Source organism: Budorcas taxicolor, chromosome 23, assembly GCF_023091745.1.
Source record: "Budorcas taxicolor isolate Tak-1 chromosome 23, Takin1.1, whole genome shotgun sequence".
Classification (NCBI taxonomy): Eukaryota; Metazoa; Chordata; class Mammalia; order Artiodactyla; family Bovidae; genus Budorcas; species Budorcas taxicolor.
Window position 1 is genome coordinate 14,902,802 of NC_068932.1, and position 19,953 is coordinate 14,922,754.

General features: G+C 43.9%; 1 protein-coding gene across 1 annotated transcript in view; it reads left to right on the forward strand.

The window, feature by feature from the left end:
- The first annotated feature begins 6,106 nt into the window (after positions 1 to 6,106).
- The window catches only part of PDE6C (phosphodiesterase 6C), a 58,420-nt gene continuing 44,573 nt past the window's right edge, over positions 6,107 to 19,953 (forward strand). Inside the window, exons 1-7 of the mRNA XM_052660990.1 lie at positions 6,107 to 6,571; positions 14,947 to 15,099; positions 15,204 to 15,293; positions 16,235 to 16,375; positions 17,060 to 17,134; positions 18,077 to 18,141; positions 18,246 to 18,312. Coding sequence (XP_052516950.1) covers positions 6,107 to 6,571; positions 14,947 to 15,099; positions 15,204 to 15,293; positions 16,235 to 16,375; positions 17,060 to 17,134; positions 18,077 to 18,141; positions 18,246 to 18,312 — 1,056 coding nt within the window. The remainder of the gene's footprint in view (positions 6,572 to 14,946; positions 15,100 to 15,203; positions 15,294 to 16,234; positions 16,376 to 17,059; positions 17,135 to 18,076; positions 18,142 to 18,245; positions 18,313 to 19,953) is intronic.

The following is a 19,953-nucleotide window of genomic DNA, read 5'->3' on the forward strand; positions in this document are numbered from 1 at the left end:
TACTTTGTACCATTAAAATTTTTTTCTAAGTGCTCTGCTTGGTCATTTAAAAATATTACATTTTCTTAAATTTTATTTTTTCGGCGCCTAGGACAGATACTCAAAAGTCTTGTCATCACAGGCCAGGGGCCCTACAAGGACCAGCCCCAGAAAAAGAGCAGCAGGGGTGACAGGATTCAGTCAAGGACGTGGGAGGAGGAGAAGGATATTTGTGTGTCTACTAAAAGATCAGCTTCCAATATTTCCTTAAAAGAAACTTTGTCTTTATCAAATGTTATCCATTACTCAAAGTACTCAGCAGGGATCCTTCTTCCTCACTGCCTTCTCTAACTAACCCATTCCCTCATTCTGTCAATTGTTGCCTGAAATTGTCTCACATTCGTCCCTTCCTTCTTTCCCAAGCACCCTCACCTGTAGCCTGTGAGAACAGCCTTAAAAGCTTTGCTTATGAATGAATGAATTTCTTTAATATCATTGTAGATACTTTAGAAAAATTGGATAGGCAAAGAGAAGAAAAAAATTATTATATTGAATTCTGCCACTTTGGAATAATCACTGTTAACATTTCTTATGTAAACCTTGATATATTTGTATGTGTATGTGGAATCATACTGCAATAAGATCTTGCAGTTTACTGCACATCATAAATATCTGTCCATATCAATAAACAGAGCTTTATGATAGGATTACTCATTAATGTATGGTTTCTTATTTTATGGCTATAATGCCATTTATATACTCAACCTCATATTACTGAATATATAGGCTATTTCTAATCCTTTCCTTTTATAATTGTGCTTTTGGTGAATGCCCCTATAACTACATTAATCATATACATCCTTAATTACTATTGTAAGATAAATTCATAAAAGCTGAATTGCAGGGTCAAAGCTTGTACACATTTTTAGGATACTTGATAATGAACCAAATGCAATACAGCTTCTTAATCTGTATCCTAATGTCCAGTATTTCTTTTCTACAATTCACCTTTTTCAGTTCAGTTCAGTCGCTCAGTCGTGTCTGACTCTTTGCGACCCCATGGACTGTAGCATGCCAGGCTTCCCTGTCTATCATAAACTCCCGGAGCTTACTCAAACTCATGTCCATCAAGTCAGTGATGCCATCCAGCCATCTCATCCTTTGTCGTCCACTTCTCCTCCCGCCTTCAATCTTTCTCGGCATTGGAGTCTTTTCCAATGAGTAAGTTCTTGGCATCAGGTGGCCAAAGTATTGAAGTTTCAGCTTCAGCATCAGTCCTTCCAATGAATATTCAGGACTGATTTCTTTTAGGATGGACTGGTTGGATCTCCTTGCAGTCCAAGGGACTCTCAAGAGTCTTCTCCAACACCACAGTTCAAAAGCATCAATTCTTCGGAGCTCAGCTTTCTTTATAGTCCAACTCTCATATCCATATGTGACTACTGGAAAAACCATAGCCTTGACTAGATGGACCTTTGTTGGCAAAGTAATGTCTCTGATATTTAATATGCTGTCTAGGTTTGTTGTAGCTTTTCTTCCAAGGAGCAAGCATCTTGTAATTTCATGGCTGCAGTCACCATCTCCAGTGATTTTGGAGCCCCCCCAAATAAAGTCTGTCACTGTTTCCATTGTTTCCCCATCTATTTCCCATGAAGTGATGGGACCAGATGCCATGGTCTTCGTTTTCTGAATGTTGAGCTTTAAGCCAACTTTTTTACTCTCATCAAGAGGCTCTTTAGTTCTTCACTTTCTGCCATAAGGGTGGTGTCATCTGCATATCTGAGGTTATTGGTATTTCTCCCAGCAATCTTGATTCCAGCTTGTGCTTCATCCAGCCTGGCATTTCTCATGATGTCCTCTGCATATAAGTTAAATAAGCAGGGTGACAATATACAGCCTTGACGTACCCCTTTCCCTAGTTGGAACTGGTCTATCTATTGTTCCATGTCCAGTTCTAACAGTTGCTTCTTGACCTGCATACAGATTTCTTAGGAGGCAGATCAGGTGTCTGGTATTCCCATCTCTTCAAGAATTTTCCACATTTTGTTGTGATCTGCATAGTCAAAGGCTTTGGCATAGTCAATAAAGCAGAAATAGATTTTTTTCTGAAACTCTCTTGCTTTTTCGATAATCCAACAGATGTTGGCAATTTGATCTCTGGTTCTTCTGCCTTTTCTAAATCCAGCTTGAACATCTGGAAGTTCACGGTTCATGTATTATTGAAGCCTGGCTTGGAGAATTTTGAGCATTACTTAACTAGCACGTGAGATGAGTGCAATTATGCGGTAGTTTGAACATTCTTTGGCATTGCCTTTCTTAGTGATTGGAATGAAAACTGACCTTTTCCAGTCCTGTGACCACTGCTGAGTTTTCCAGATTTGCTGGCATATTGAGTGCAGCACTTTCACAGCATCATCTTTTAGGATTTGAAAGAGGTCAACTGGAATTCCGTCACTTCCTCTAGCTTTGTTTGTAGTGATGCTTCATAAGGCCCACTTGACTTCGCATTCCAGGATGTCTGGCTCCAGATGAGTGAACACACCATCGTGGTTATCTGGGTCATGAATATCCAGGTTGTGAAGATCTTTTTTGTACAGTTCTTCTGTGTATTCTTGCCACCTCTTCTTAAATATCTTCTGCTTCTGTTAGGTCCATACCATTTCTGTTCTTTGTTGTGCCCATCTTTGCATGAAATGTTCCCTTGGTATCTCTAATTTTCTTGAAGAGATCTTGTAGAGATGAACCTTAATGTCATTTCTTACCGCTAAGAGTTTCCGGGTTTAGAATCCCCAGCTAGACTTTGAGGCCCCAGCAGTCTGGGCCTGCCCGTACCTTTCTCGTTCCCCTGTCCGTAGTCCCCGTTACTCTGCTCTCCATGCTACTGCTTCTGCCATCACCGCCACCTGGCTCACACTTGGATTTCTTCTCTGTTTTCATCTACTCTAAATATGATTCCATATCCATATCACATAAAGTCTCATAGTCATATGTAAGTAGTTCACTTCTGGCTTTTAATTCTATTATGCTCTGTGCCTCATGATTTTCTTAAAAAATCTGTTTCGTTGCGCCAGGTCTTAGCTGGGGCACAAGGCATCTTCGTTGCTGCATATGGAATCCTTGTTGCGGCATGCAGAATCTATTTTAGTTGTGGTTTGTGGGGTCTAGTTTCCTGACCAGGGGTCGAACCCGGGCCCCCTGCACCAGGAGCCACTGGACCACCAGCTAAGTCCCACATCATAACTTTTTCTGTTCTCGTCTTATCTCCTTTACTGCACCACAAGTTCTGTAAAGCTGGAACCAAGGCTTACTTATCCCCTATATTCCCTGAAGTCGAATTGTAACAGGACTGATTTGGTTATGCCATGCTAATGAACAACATTCACGTCTCAAAGGCTGAACACAAGAAAGATTTATTTTTCACTTACACTACATGTCCATCTCAGGTCAGCAGGGGGCTCTGTTCCATGACATCCTCACTGGGATCCAGGAGGCCCCTCCAGCTGGAACTGGGAGGGAGCAGGGAGAAGCGGGGAGCTCCCGGGCCTCACTGTGGCAAGTGATTGTTCCTGCCTGGAAGAGAGGTTTAAGCTCACAACCCATAGGCCAAAACTAGTCACATGACCCTACTGGGGGTGTAGGGCAGAGAAGAATAATCTTTCCACACAACTAGCAGGGGAGGAGAATCAGAAAAAGAGGAACATGGAGTCTCTACCACAGGAGCTAGTGTATGTCTTGCTTATAATGGGCCACCAATAGACATGTGTTGGAAGAATAAGCAAGTGAATGAACCTAGATGTAGTCATCAAAACATAAGAATGCTGACTGATAGAATATGCTTCATTTTAAATTCACTTTCATTTTTTACAAGTAGAGGAATGTAAACATATATGAGCATTTTGTTTTTCCCATACACAGATTTATACCTCTAAAGTATAAATCTGTGTATGGGATATAGATATGTGTTTTCTCTCTGTGTGCATGTAAAGAGGGAAGGATGGCATCAGGGAATTGTGAACACACACATGTTTTCGAGAGAACTAGGAACTGCACAGTCATCTCATGGACCAACCAGGGAGAAAGAGTGCCCTCAACTGTGTTAGAGGAAGATGGACGATAGTCCCACTGGAGGGACTCAGCTGACTCAACTCCTTTCTCTTAGGAAATAAACCTCTGCATTCTTCTCTTTTTTAAAAAGTATATATATATATATATATATATATATATATATGTTACAAATGTTTTTTTGGCCTCCCTGTGAAGCATGCGGAATCTTAGTTCCCCAGCTAGGGATTGAACCCATGCTCTCTGCATTGGGAGCTCAGAGTCTTAACCTTTGGACCACCAGGGGATTCCCCTGTGTTACTCTAATTATAATGAGATGGTAATAGGATATTATGAAATAAATAATATTCTTAGGAGGACCATCCTGAGACTGGATGTCCTGAGACCTGGGCCTGATGGAGGGAGATGTGAGAAAGTGCTTGACAAGACCCTCTGAGGGAGCAAATGGACTCAACCACAGAGGTGACATGGCTCAACAAACGCCAGTGTGGATTCTGTTCCCCTGGGAAAACCATGTTCGCATCAACAGTCTCTCAGTTTATGACCTAGAAACTGCAGCCTCGGTGAATCTCTTCTTCTTTTCTATCTAATATAACCATTTTCACCCTAGCAAGCTAAGATTTAAGTCTAAAAAAATAAATGAAACCCATAGCTGTGCTGTTTTTGAAGTGGATTTAAAAGTGGGTGTTAACTAACTTTTAGAGTCACTGTAACTCTTCGATGTTTTCATTCAAGAGAATTCACCATATAAAGTTTGCAGTGTTATTGAAATGCTTAAAAGATCTTTGACTAAATTTGAAGTAAGCCTGTAGATAGCCAAGGAAACTGGTTCATGAAGTGTGTAGTTTGGCTTATTAGTTGCATAATAGTGTTTAAATATTTGGGAAAATGTGCTTAATCAATGTAAAAGCTTAGTAACCTGGACATTAAACAAAAGTAAGTAGTGGTTAAGTGTTTTTCCTATGCCAAAAGGCCCTGAGGTGTGAAAGATCCTAGCAACAGACAAGACATGTATTATCCAGTAGATTTAACTGACTGTACCTTGGAGCAAAAAGGCATGAGATCTGGTTATTACTATTGAAAACAAAATCCAAACTAATATGCTTAGCAGGAAAACCCAGTTGGCAGCTGCAGGGGTTTCCTTTTATGATCGTGTCTTTTGACAAGCATTATTGTATTAATATAAGTTGTGGCTTGATCAGGCTTAAATTGTGGGCAAATATTTTTCCATGTTCAGTTCTCTAGAATAAGCCCAAGGTCTGTTCCCGTAAACCATTTCTGAGGTCAGGTTTTTAAACGAGGGGAACGGAGAGGTGAGGATTTTAGAAAAAGAGTAGGCCAAGCAAGCTGGCCGATTACAGGACTTTTAAGGAAAGGAAAGTTTAATATTTGATTTTAGTCGTGTCCGACTCTTTGAGACCCCATGGACTGTAGCCCACCAGGCTCCTCCGTCCATGGGATTCTCCAGGCAAGAATACTGGAGTGGGTTGCCATTTTCTTCTCCAGGATGCTAAACTCTTTGATCTCCCCTAAATGTTCCTTGACGTTGCCATATAAACAAACAGACATTTCTGAGGTCTAAACAGTTTCATTTCATAGAGCTATCATGAAAGAACAAGCATTGTCAATGCCTATGTAATATAATTAATAGATATCCCCCATTCTTCTTATTGCCTACAGCCACCAAGGTTCAGCTATTTTTCTGGAATAGTCAGTTTGGCTTGTCACTTGGCTGGCTGATCTAAGATGCTCTGCAGATTCTCTGAGGACTTATGAGCTAATAATGCTTAGGGATTTCATGTCCTGAAGAACTCTTTAATCTCATGCTTCCTGAATCCCACTCTAAGCCAGGGCCTTCTGTCACATCACAAGAGTTACAGGCCAGTTTGAAAGCTCTGCTAAACAGCCTTTCTCCTCAGCCTCTGGGGGGAGGGTTCTGCGAGGTGCCCGTTAGGGCTTTCCTGGTATCTTTGGCCAGGATGTAGCTCCTTCTTGGCACTCTGCCTCTGGTGGTGTTCTGAGGGTCTCTTCCTTTCTAGACCAGAGCAGCACAGCACGCCACGCCATGGGTGAGATCAGCCAAGAGACGGTGGAGAAATACCTGGAGGACAACCCTCAGTTCGCCAAGGACTATTTCAACAGGAAGCTGCAGGTGGAGGCGCCGAGCGGCGGGGCACAGGCACCGGCCAGCGCCTCCTTCCCCGGCCGGACGCTGGCGGAGGAGGCGGCCCTGTACCTGGAGCTACTGGAGGTCTTGCTGGAGGAGACGGGCAGCGTGGAGCTGGCGGTGCACAGGGCCCTGCGGAGGCTGGCGCAGCTGCTGCAGGCCGACCGCTGCAGCATGTTCTTGTGTCGCGCCCGCAACGGCACGCCGGAGGTGGCCTCCAAACTGCTCGACGTCACCCCCACCTCCAGGTTTGAGGACAACCTGGTGGTCCCCGACAGAGAAGCTGTGTTTCCGTTGGACATCGGGATAGTGGGGTGGGTTGCTCACACGAAGAAAACCTTTAATGTGCCAGATGTGAAAAAGGTGAGTGGTCTGATGGTGACAGTGGAGTGGAGAGGAGGTCTTGGTGGCCTCAGGGAGGAACATGGGAAAGAGCGGGGTGAGGGGATGCGGGTGGCTCCAGGGGCCATCTTTGTGGCTGTGGTTTGGCTGTAACCTGGGGAGTGGGTGGTGGAGAAGAGGAACCCCCAGGCCAAGAGTGGCTAGATATAGCAAATAAAATGACTAGATGCCCAGTTCAATCTGAATTTCAGATAAACAGTGGATAACGTTTTAGCGTTATGTCCCCTGTAATGCGGGGCAAACTTACCTGGGTGTGGGGCGGTCCACACCTGCTCCCGCACACCTCTTCTGTCCTCTGGACACTGTCCTGACCAACAGGGTAAAGCAGGCCACTCACTGGGGAGATCAGCCACCAGGCCAGATGCCAAGGCCCCTGAACTGCTCCCCACGCCTCTCACCCACAGTCCTTTGAAGACTCTTTGGGGGTAAACTGGCTCAGGAATGATTCTCTCACCTATAGATCAAGTGTGAAAAAAAAAAGACATGAAATTTGAAATGTTTCCATCTGAATCATAAAAAATACATGCATTTAGGTGATGATTAAGTGCAGTTGGCCACCTAATTCAGATCTACCAAGAATTTCCAATCCTGTAAATGGGACATTTGAACCCTCCCGAAGACCAGTTGAACACTACATAAATTATTGTGTTTTAAAAAGAACATTCTCCTTCCAACTAAAATGCTTGTTCATCTAAGAAAAATTAGAAAATACAAATGAAGAGGGAGGAAATGCGAACCACCCAGAATCTCTGCACTCAGTAGTGCCGAGGGCCCCAGCCTGGAGTTTCTCCTGCCAGCCCTTTTCCTACACATGCGTCCTGTCATTTTGTTTTGCTGTTAACAAAGGGGAGAGCTAGCAGATGACGGAACAGAACTGACTGGGAGCAGCCCCTGAAACGCCTACTGTGTAGAGGTTTACTTACGGAGAGGGCAGCTGGAGGCTGGAGGATAATCCCCTACATGCCTCCTGAAGCTGATTACAGGAGGGGGGCTGTGCGGATCCACGGTAGGCGCAGAGGTTGTCAAACATTAGCAACACTCAGCAAACAGCCCCAGGGGCAAGGGTTGCTGTTGGCACCCGAGGGTCCTCGGTCTTTACCACCCCTCCCTGCAGCGCATTCCATCCGGTTTCAGTAGGATTCTGGGTCCGCTGCAGCTGCTTCTAGTGTATAAAGGGCCTTAAGGCGAAGTTCTTGGACCCCAGGGAGGAGGCTCTGCCTGTACATCCTGAAGTTTTCTCATGGGGATATGCTTCTTGCAAGTCTCTGACTGAGGCCATCTCCAAAATGACGAGGACAGCAAACTTGAGAAAGTGACATGCAAGACTTTTTTTCAGAAAAAAAGTTTTTTTTTTTTAAAAGGAGAGATGGATAAAATGACTTTTGGTGTGTGTGTGTGTGTGTGTGTGTGTGTGTGCTCAGTCTTGTCCAACTCTTTGCAACCCCTTGGACTGTAGCTTGCCAGGCTCCTCTGTCCATGGACTTTTCCAGGCAGGAATACTGGAGGGGGCTGCCATGTCCTCCTCCAGGGGCTACACTGGCAGGCAGATTCGTTGCCACTGCTCCACCTGGCAAGCCCGAACTTCTGCTGTGCTCTTTTATTAACGAGGCCAGTCCTGTGGAGGACAGAACGATTGAAGGGAGCTGCTTAAGAGATCAGGTGGCCTGGGTCTGCTGCCGTCCATGATGGACACCCCATAGGCACAGTGGTGGTAAAGTGGGGGCACGGTCACTCGGTTCTCCCTTTTACTGAGTATGTGTGAAGACAGCTGCCCTCCCGCCCTCCTGAGCTCCCTTCTGAAAAGGGACAAAGACCTCATTTGCCCTTCATTTCTACTGCTTCTAAGCATTTTTTTTTCCCCTCCGAGAATGGTGCTTTTCAACTCTGGAAGCACATTAAAATCAAACTGGGAGCTCTTTTAAAAATACAGATGTGTGAGACTCTCACTAGACCAATTACATCAGGCTCTCAGAGACTGGGATGCAGCCAGGAGCATGGTTTAAAAGCTACCCGGGTGACTCTAATAGGCACCCCATGTTGAGAACCACTGGTCTTTTGGGCGAAGAGATGCAAGAGGAGGAACTGAATTTCAAACCAACTGTAAACGATTAGATGGAAGGGCTCCTGGACTTGTTAGTTTAAGTCTTCCCTTGGGCAGACAGGGAGTTGAGTCATGGGGGCCGCGGCTCCCCCAGGGTCCAGGATCTGATCGGTGATGAGAGGGACGGGGGAAGATGCAGGCAGCCTCCAGGCTGTGTTCACACCCTCACCCCACCCTGCAGCCCTGCAGGCTCACCACACTTAAGTTGCTGTGGTAAAATCTGCAGAGAGAGGAGTTAGAAATGTCACTGTTTAAGTGACATTTCTACCATCTCTTCACCTTTTCATTGCACTTGATGCTTGATGAAGATTCCTCTCGTTCTTGATTTCAGTTGATTCTGGCAAAGACCTTGTGCAGAAGGCCAGGAATGTATTTTTATTTCCATCCCGTGTATGTGAGAATCTCCTCCAGGTCAGTTAGGCACAATGTGGTGGATCTAGGCTCATAATCCAGGTCTTGCAAGGCCGCCCTTTTTCTTTGCCACAGCCCTGACCACACACAACTCCTGCCTGGTGGGCAGTGTGGGCACAGGGAGGGAAGGACTACCTGCATGCACACAGACGGAGAGGCAGAACTGGATACTCCCAGCCTTGGCAGCAGAGAAGCCACATGGTGTCAGGTGAGAGCTTTGGCATCAATTGACCTGGGTACAGATCCAGGCCTGAGAGTGGATGAGGGACCGTGTTTCTCCATGAGAGAAATAGAGAGAACCGAATCATAAAGTGCCTGACTTCCAGGAGGTGCTCAATAAATGACAGCTATGATCATATCATATTAATGTCCAGAGAGTTTGGGGGCTGGGTGTAGGTAGCCAAAACCGGGTCAGTGATCAACCACTTGTTTTTAAAACAGGTTAAAGGCAGGGAAAGTTAATAACAGGAAACTGTGACATATCCTCATCAAGTTAATCATTTCCTATTCTATTGGGAAAGCTGGTGATTAACTCTATGGGTGGTTCTCCTGGCAGTGGTTTAAAAGAAAGCCATGTGAGAATCCTAAGTTTTCAATAATTAACAGGGTGCTTATAGCTTGCACTTACAGCTTTCCATCCTTGTCTCCTTCTGGCTCTGGATCTCCAGATGTTTGATCAGAATTTAACAGTACTAAGATTGGATGAGGATCCAGGCAGCCCTCTGCTCTAAGCGTTCTGCTCTAACGTATCCCAAAAGATACAGAATTTACTCACAGAAACTTTACCAAGGATTGTTTGAACCAATGAAAACACAAAACCAGAAAACCTCGCCTCACCTACCCTGAAATTTGATGGATGGTTTTATCCAAGATTTTCAGATATGATGATAAGCAAGTATTAAGTTTTAAAACTTGTAAGTCATTTTCTCAAAACATTCAGTTGAATGTAAGAACATCTTCTTGTGTTTAGAATCTAAAATAAAATAGTATCAAGTTTTGCGGCTACAGAGTAAAATGTGTTAGCCAAGAAATGCTGCCCAACTCCATCCCATGCTGCATGTTTTGGGCATTTTGGTTATTCCTTCAATGCCCAGCCTCACTGTGTAAATGACAGTGATCACCTTCTATAATGGCTAATAGGTTAGGAGGAAAATGGACAGCAAGCCAGACTGGGCTATAGCAGTGGATTAAGAGAAAGAACCTTTCAAAGTCTGGAGGTGTTCTGGACTGAGTGAAGATGATGCAAGAGGCAGAGAAAGTCACAGATACAGCAGCTAGGAAAAAAAACCTGGCTCTTGTGGGCACAGTGCAGAGAGCTAGCCCTCAGGAGCAAGCATGCTTCTAGGCATCGGAGGCCTGCATCAGCTAAGAGCATCTCGTTTTTTCAGTGACTGGAATTGGTTAGAAAAGGTAGAAGTAGAAGCCAAATGATGGGGCTTCCCTGGTAGCTCAGACAGTAAAGAATCTGCCTACAATGCAGGAGACCTGAGTTTGATCCCTGAGTTGTGAAGAACCCCTGGAGAAGGGAATGGCAACCCATTCTAGTATTCTTGCCTGGAGAATTCCATGGACAGAAGAACCTGGCGGGCTGCTAGTCTGTGGAGTCACAAAAAGTCAGACACAACTGAGCAACTAACACATCACATCATCATTGGAAGCCAAATGGTCATGCAAAACCTGAAGGACTTCTCATCCAGCGAAAGTAAAAGAAATGAAAGTGAAAGTCGCTTAGTCATGTCTCACTCTTTGTGACCTCATGGACTATACAGTCCATGGAATTCTCTAGGCCAGAAGACTGGAGCCTTTCCCTTCTCCAGGGGATCTTCCCAACCCAGCGATTGAACCCAGATCTCCTGCATTGCAGGCAGATTCTTTACCAGCTGAGCCACAAGGGAAACCTTGTAATCCAGAGAGGGCCCCAAAATCCCAGGTGTGGCTTCCTAGTATTTATTGAGCACCTACTATGTGTCAGACTCTTTCCTAAGTGCTCTGCCTACACTGTATTATTCTCTTTTTACATCAGGTACAATAGACATTAGATATTATCCGGTGTTCCCATTTTCAGGTTGAAAAATGAGGATGCGGAGGGTAAGTAGCATGCCCGGGGCTTACAGCTAGTGAATCAGCAGCTGGTTTCAGCCAAGGACATCTGACTCGGGAACCTTCTTCACCATTATGCGATGCTGCCTCCTACATAATTAGCTGGTTTCTGGGGTTCCATTTTGGGAGGGTATAGAAGAAGTCTGGGGTCAAGGGCTGCACCTGACTTCCTTAGCATCTGACATTTCTAAGGATCGTCTACAGAATCAATTCATCCACTGAAAGTAAAGATTCCTGGGGAAGCCAGTTTCCACTTCAGGAGGTTAGCATTCAGTGGGTCTGCCATGAGGTCTGCAAACCTGCATCGTCTGCAGGTCATTCGGAGCTTCAGCCCAGGCCTCCTGCTCTGAGCAGGGCTGTGATTCTGTTGCCCAAGCAGTCACTCTGCCCTGAGGGCGATTCTAGCCCCAAAGTCACACACCAGTGGACTTTTCCATTTTCACTTTGGGAAACTGAACAGAGTCCAGCTACTTATAGAAGTCCAGCTGCTTGGAGAAGGCAATGGCACCCCACTCCAGTACTCTTGCCTGGAGAATCCATGCATGGAGGAGCCTGGTGGGCTGCAGTCCATGGGGTCGCTAAGAGTCGGACACGACTGAGTGACTTCACTTTCACTTTTTACTTTCATGCATTGGAGAAGGAAATGGCAACCCACTCCAGCGTTCTTACCTGGAGAATCTCAGGGACTGGGGAGCCTGGTGGGCTACCGTCTATGGAGTCGCACAGAGTTGGATGCGACTGAAGCGACTTAGCAGTAGCAGCAGCAGCAGCTGCTTATAGAAGCAACATGCACATGGGGAAATGAACATAATACAACTTGTGAAAGGAAGACCACATTGATTTTTGGCCATTGGACAAAGCATTTTCTGACTATGCTTGGACAAAGCATTCCCTTTTTCTTTAATAAAGTTTTCTTTCCTAATTTTATGCAATTCATCACTTAACACTATCTTATGGACTTCCCTCCAGACTGGTGCATATGGACGTGAACTAGTTTTCCAGATTCTTGCATGATATTCCACAGTTTGGGGGCTCCAGTTCTGCTCAACCTATATCTAGTGATTTAGTCTGTTTAGAGTTTTCCCCATTGCAAACAATACTGCACTAATCACCCTTGCTTTTACTTTTATTGATGGAGTCCCCAAAGGGAAATGTCTTTTGCAGTATCAACAGGTACATGAAGTTTTCATTTACATCAGTTACTTTTACAAAATGTTGAAATTCTTACCACCATCTTGACAGCACCAGATGGAAATTTCAGTTGAAGTTTCAAATGATGAAGACTCAAAGAAGAGTTAGTCATGACCCACAGCAAGCAGAGTCTATACCCGACCACAGTTACTCTCACTTACAGCTAATAAGATAACTGCTATCCTTGACCTTTTTCCCAAGCCCTTCCATTTGTGTGCCTCTCCAGACTCATCACTCTGCCCTCTACATGGTTAGTGAATTAGAGTCATCCCTCGCATCTTCTACTTGAAGCTTGTATCTAGGATGATCCATTTCATTTTCCCCTAGGAAAGAAATAGAAAATACCAATGAGAGATATTGACTTGATAGAAAATGACTTCCCTAGTGGTTCAGTGGTTAAGACTCTGTGCTTCCACTGCAGGGGACACAGGTTTGATCCCTGGTGTGGGAACTAAGATCCATCCACATGCCGTGCAGTGCAACCTAAATAAATAAAGATACTTTTTTTAAAAAAAGAAAATGACTTTGAAAACTGTTAAATATCTGGTGCTGTCAAGATGGTGGTAAGAATTTCAACATTTTGTAAAAGTAACTGATGTAAATGAAAACTTCATGTACCTGTTGATACTGCAAAAGACATTTCCCTTTGGGGACTCCATCAATAAAAGTAAAAGCAAGGGTGATTAGTGCAGTATTGTTTGCAATGGGGAAAACTCTAAACAGACTAAATCAGTAGATATAGGTTGAGCAGAACTGGAGCCCCCAAACTGTGGAATATCATGCAAGAATCTGGAAAACTAGTTCACGTCCATACGCACCAGTCTGGAGCGAAGTCCATAAGATAGTGTTAAGTGATGAAATGCATAAAATTAGGAGAGAAAATTTTATTAAAGAAAAAGGGAATGCTTTGTCCAAGCATAGAGAAAGGCATAGGAGACACACCAAGCATTGTAATACAGATTTCTTCAAGTAGGTGAGATTAGGAGGGGTTTGAGGGCAGTTAATAATTTTTTCCTTATGTTACGAAGGTTGGGAGGTTTCAAGGGCAAATTTTACTTTTGCGATTAATAAGAAGAGCCCTGTGGAATCCCAGCTGTGCTCTCCCTTCGAGCACGCACTTCCTCCCTGTTATAATCCTTCATCCTTCCCTCCCTTCCCCTTCAGTTCAGTCGCTCAGTCGTGTCCGACTCTTTGCGACCCCATGAATCACAGCACGCCAGGCATCCCTGTCCATCACCAACTCCCGGAGTTCACTCAGACTTGCGTCCATCGAGTCGGTGATGCCATCCAACCATCTCATCCTCTGTCGTCCCCTTCTCCTCCTGCCCCTAATTCCTCCCAGCATCAAAGTCTTTTCCAGTGAGTCAACTCTTCGCATGAGGTGGCCAAAGTACTGGAGTTTCAGCTTTGGCATCATTCCTTCCAAAGAACACCCAGGACTGATCTCTTTTAGAATGGTCTGGTTGGATCTCCTTGCAGTCCAAGGGACTCTAAAGAGTCTTCTCCAACACCACAGTTCAAAAGCATCAATTCTTTGGCACTCAACTTTCTTCACAGTCCAACTCTCACATCCATACATGACTACTGGAAAAACCATAGCCTTGACTAGATGGACCTTTGTTGGCAAAGTAATGTCTCTGCTTTTGAATATGCTATCTAGGTTGGTCATAACTTTCCTTCCAAGGAGTAAGCGTCTTTTAATTTCATGGCTACAGTCACCATCTGCAGTGATTTTGGAGCCCCCCAAAATGAAGTCTGACACTGTTTCCCCATCTATTTGCCATGAAGTGATGGGACCGGATGACATGATCTTCATTTTCTGAATGTTGAGCTTTAGGCCAACTTTTTCACTCTCCTCTTTCACTTTCATCAAAAGGCTTTTTAGTTCCTCTTCACTTTCTGCCATAAGGGTGGTGTCATCTGCATATCTGAGGTTATTGATATTTCTCCCGGCAATCTTGATTCCAGCTTGTGTTTCTTCCAGTCCAGCGTTTCTCATGATGTACTCTGCATAGAAGTTAAATAAGCAGGGTGACAATATACAGCCTTGACGTACTCCTTTTCCTATTTGGAACCAGTCTATTGTTCCATGTCCAGTTCTAACTGTTGCTTCCTGACCTGCATATAGGTTTCTCAAGAGGCAGGTCAGATGGTCTGGTATTCCCATCTCTTTCAGAATTTTCCACAGTTTCTTGTGATCCACACAGTCAAAGACTTTGGCATAGTCAATAAAGCAGAAATAGATGTTTTTCTGAATTCCACTTGGTCACAACATCACCTCTTTCCTCCTAGCCCTACCCTAGCCTAAACCGGATAGGCCACAGCTCAGGTGGGAATGCTCATTTGGAAATGGGCCATTTCATTCTATGCTTTATTCATTCCGTCTGCTTGTGGATGGTGGGGTGGGTGGGGATGTTGGCTTGGGACCACTGTCCTGCGACCTAGAGAGAATGGTATGTTGCCCTTCCTAGATCTACACTTCATGGTTTTGTGCTGCTTTGTCAAATGTCAAATGTATGACTATATCTTTCAGAACAGCCATTTTTCTGACTTCATGGACAAACAAACCGGGTATGTCACTAGGAACTTGCTGGCAACCCCCATCGTGATGGGCAAGGAGGTTCTTGCTGTGTTTATGGCAGTTAACAAAGTAGATGCTCCTGAATTTTCCAAACAGGATGAAGAGGTAATGCTAACCCTGGGCATCCCTTCAGACGCTCAGGAAATTTATTTGTTGTGTAACTGGAAGAAAGATGTCACACCTAATTTGTTTTTCTCCGCCATCTGTAGGTCTTTTCCAAATACCTCAGCTTTGTTTCTATCATCCTAAAGCTTCATCATACCAACTACCTGTACAATATTGAATCCCGAAGAAGTCAGGTAAAGAGAAGGTGACAGTGACTACTTCATGCTGACCTGTTTGACAAAGAGCTCCTCTAAGAGGCAACAAGCGCAGATCCTTCCTAACCACACCCCATGGGTCAGATCCCCAAACTTCCATTCCCGGTGTCCTCTTGTGGTCCCCTCCCCTGTCACCTTCCTGCCCCTCTGTCTGTAGGTCCAACTGGCTTGCTTTCTTCCGGCTATGTCCTGGGCGGCTGTGGTTTCTTCCGCTTTGAAGTGGCAATGATAATTACAGTACTTACCCCACATGGTTGCTATGACTATTAAATGGTCATTAGATGAACTGGTTCACATAAAGCTCTTAGCAGAGCTGTGTATTCCTGGTACATAGTAAAGGTGCTACATTGAGAAGCAAATTGCTCCTCTGTTGCTTCCTTGAGCCAGAGGGATAAAGAACAACATCGGTAGCCAGGATACCTGAGTTGAACTACTGTGTGGACCTCGGTTTCTTCATCAGTACAATGGTGGGAGGGTGGTTGGGACAGAGGACTTCCAAGGCCCTGTCCCATGCTAGCTGTCCAGGGCAGGTAACCTTAGACTAGCTCAGGACACATGGAAGGAGGCAGGTGGCTTTCTTCCCACAAGAGCCAGCAGTAGCCAGTGGGCCCCCAATACTGGACCCTCTGCCCAGGCACTGTCTCTGCATTTGTGTTGGATTACTTGCCCTTTGGAGTCAAAACATTTTGGACATGGAGGTCAGTCATGGCTTTCATAAACGCATGGCTTTGCAAAAGGTCTGCTCATCATCCCACCCTGAGACCCTCAGTAGTTTGTTGGACAAGTTCATGTGCAAAAATGGAATTGCATTGTTTGCTGACGTGTGTTCCTTTTATTTGATGCATCTCCTGTTTTCTTCTAATGCTCCTCTTCATACTGTATTTTGTTCTGATTGTTTTCTTTGTAATACCTACTTTCAGATTCTTATGTGGTCAGCCAACAAAGTATTTGAAGAGCTCACAGATGTTGAGCGACAGTTTCACAAAGCGCTCTACACTGTGAGAACATACCTGAACTGCGAACGCTACTCCATTGGGCTGCTGGACATGACCAAGGAGAAGGTCACTGTTCCATACATTTTATCTCCCCTACCGCCAGCTATAAAATGCACATCACATGAAATGCAATCCATTAAAAAACGGATATACTATGTGAACTACTGGTCATGATAGATCTTAAGAATCAGTCCCAAGAGAGTATGGTACTTTCATCTTTTATATAAAGTCAACTTAAAAATCATCAATTACATTTTACATGGAAAAGAAGAAGGGAAAGTGTACTTTTTGGAGTAAAAAAGTATCTAGACTTGGCTTTTCCACTTCCTAGCTCTATGTGTCTTCAACAAGTCTTTTTTTCTTTTTAAAAAATTAATTAGTAGACCATATTCTTTTAGAGTAATTTTAGGTTTACAGAAAAAAATGAACAGGAAGTTCAGAGAGTTTCCATACATGTTCTTTTCCTTCCTCTTGTCCTCCCTCCTTCTAACTATGTGTCAGGGTAGGTGCTCCGAATTATTCATTTAATCCACTCAATGACTCTGTAATATGCATTTTGTTATTGTCTCCATTTTACAGATTTAAAAGATTGACTTGTTTACAGTCACAAGTTCATAAAGAGCATTACTGAAAAAGAGCTTTAAAATTCCAGAATTATAAATTAACATAAAATGTGCAAACCAGTGGCACTCAGATATGGGAGGTGACAGGACAGTTTGCTTAATAGTGTTTAAATATATTTGCCTCCAGGAATTCTATGATGAGTGGCCAGTCAAGCTTGGAGAAGTCGAGCCTTACAAAGGTCCAAAGACCCCAGATGGCAGAGTGAGTGCGGACATCTTTGTTGATAATATCTGTGCCTGGTTTTAGCGGCTGTGTGTAAAGGAAAGAGCGCTGGCCCAAGAAGGACTGGGCTCTAGTCCTGGGACTTCCTGGAGGACCTTGGAGAAGCAGAAAGCACTGGACAAGGAGTTTGAGGTTCAAGTTTCAGCTCCGCCCCAACCAGCTGGGTTGCCCTTGCCTTCACTCGTCTAACTTCTTTTCTGTGAAGCTGGGGTTTGGTGGATCAGTGCTTCTCCACAAGGAGGGAGCTTTAGAGCCTCCTGCATAGTTACTAAAACACACCGTGCCCAGGCTCTTCTTCTGACATGCTGGACTGGGATCTACAGGCAAAGGCTGGCTTAGATTTACTTTCCCCCTTGATTGCAAGTTTCATAGGAAGCTTGTTCCACCACCGTATCCCGAGCATACAGGAAAGGGAAAGCAGAGGATGGAATCTGTAGGTTCTTCATCTGCCCAAAGAAGCAGAGAGACTAGTTCTCAAGTCCCTTCCAGCTTTGACAACGTGTTCACCGAATCCTGCTTCTTAGGCACCCATTTAGGGTGCTGGAAGGGGTAAGTGCACTGTACAGCCGGGAAGGGAAAACATTGACTGAGGCTGAGAAATTCCATGATTTGTTCTATGGAAGTATTAGTCAGATATGTCTGGACAATAGAAATTAAAAGAAAACTGAAGATTCTCCTAGAAGTTGTCAGGGTATATTCAACTTTCTAAAATTAGTTCAGCAGTTTTGTTCATATGCTAAGTGGCCAGTGATATTTCTGGTTTTATCATAAGCTTGTAATTAGGACACGAGTAGTTTGGTAATTTATGTTACGTGAAGAAATGTGGTTGGGAAATATTTAAATTTTAAAATAAAAGTTCATTAAGGAAAAATGTTTTCTCTGGGAGGTAAGATTTTTCTCATATTCTCTCTTTCCTCTTAGGAAGTCATCTTTTATAAAATCATTGATTACATTTTACATGGAAAAGAAGAGATCAAAGTCATTCCGTGAGTGTTGCCATGGAGCAGCTGCAGGAGTTGCCCTTTTATGTTTGTATTCAGTGCATTTCTTTGCATAGCGATGATTTTTTTTTCTTCTCATCTTCCTCAAGGACACCTCCCACGGACCACTGGACTCTCGTTAGTGGGTTGCCAACATACGTTGCTGAAAATGGATTTGTAAGTTATTGAACAAATTTGCTGCAGTCCATGGGGTTGCTAAGAGTCAGACATGACTGAGCGACTTCATTTTCACTTTTTACTTTCATGCATTGGAGAAGGAAATGGCAACCCACTCCAGTGTTCTTGCCTGGAGAATCCCAGGGATGGAGAAACCTGATGGGCTGCCGTCTATGGGGTCGCACAGAGTCAGACACGACTGAAGTGACTTAGCAGCAGCAGCAGTAGCAGCAGAACAAATTTGAATCTTAAATAATATTGGATGAAACTCTCATTAGCTAAGAGATAGGAACAATTGCGAAGGCAAGAACGCACCAGGTAAGGGTAAGATGGCCACTTTGGCACAGGACACAGGAAAGAAGAATCTTGGCAGTCGGAATGAATGTGAGCTAGAAACTCCTTGACTCCGCAAGAAAATATTTAGTCAACACAAGAAAGACAGATCCATCTCCCAGCCTCTTATTCTGCAGCCACACAAATTTCAGACATCCTGGTAGTTCATGACTATGATTCATGCTGGGTTTAGTTTGACCTTAAATATAGTTCCCCTTGGTCACGACTTTTGAAACTCGGAAAATTACTGACAAAAAGAAAAAATACATAAGGAAAGGACTTTGCCATTGATTGCAATGCAAAATCCATTGAGTTGATAGTGGAGGCGAAGATTTTTGCCCTGGTCTCTCATGTGGGGTTGGGGTGTGGTGGGAGGGAAGAGTAGGCCAGGTCTGGCTGAGAGAGATCAGGGGTGGGAAGACAACAATGGGTCCCATAGACCTCAAGGTCAGAGGACCAGTAGCTTTCCCACTTGGCCTTGACCATAATCTCCTTCCTTTTCATGGCTGACTTCTCTCCCTAGTGGGGTTCCTCCACCATCTGTGTCATTTTTTTGGCATCAAGATACCTCCCTGCAAGAATGTTCCCTGTTTTTTATGTTTCTTTATGTTGGCATCTTTCCTTTCCCCCTTCAAACTCAAGTTTCCAAAAACATATTTTTATAGCATGTATTTGCATAGTTGTTTTTTTCTTTAGTGTTGTCATTCTGTTCATGCATCTTCATTATTTAGAAAATGAGCATGTGAATTACAGTGACTCAGGGGTCACATGGGAAGTGAAACAAAATTTAGGTTGTTTAATGTTTTTTCTTTTACTGTCACAAATTTGCCTCCGCTTAGTGTGAATATTTCTGGATTCAGAATGGTGACAGAGTAAGGAAAATTCTGTTGTGACTGCAAGGTAATCTTTCTATGTAGTGATGCTTTACCCTAGGGTTTCAGGGAGGATGCCTAACTCTGGGCTTAGTTGGTTATGCAACAAAGTGGCCTCACCAAGTGACATGATCTCTTAGTGTAGAGACATGTTGAAGGGGAAGAAAAGAAAAAGGAGAGACAATCTTATGTCTTTTAAGAGTAAACAGCAATATATACTAACAAATATTAAAAAATAATTGAATTTTTTTTTTTTTTTTTTTTTTTTTTGCTGAACGATACAGCTTGCCTAGATCTTAGTTCCTACCAGAAATTGAACCTGATCCCTGACAGTGAAAGTGTGGAGTCCTAACCACTGGATTGCCAGGGAATTCCCTTTTTTTATATATAACTGAAATATTTTTAAATGTCATTCCTGACCTGGTGGTATTGACCA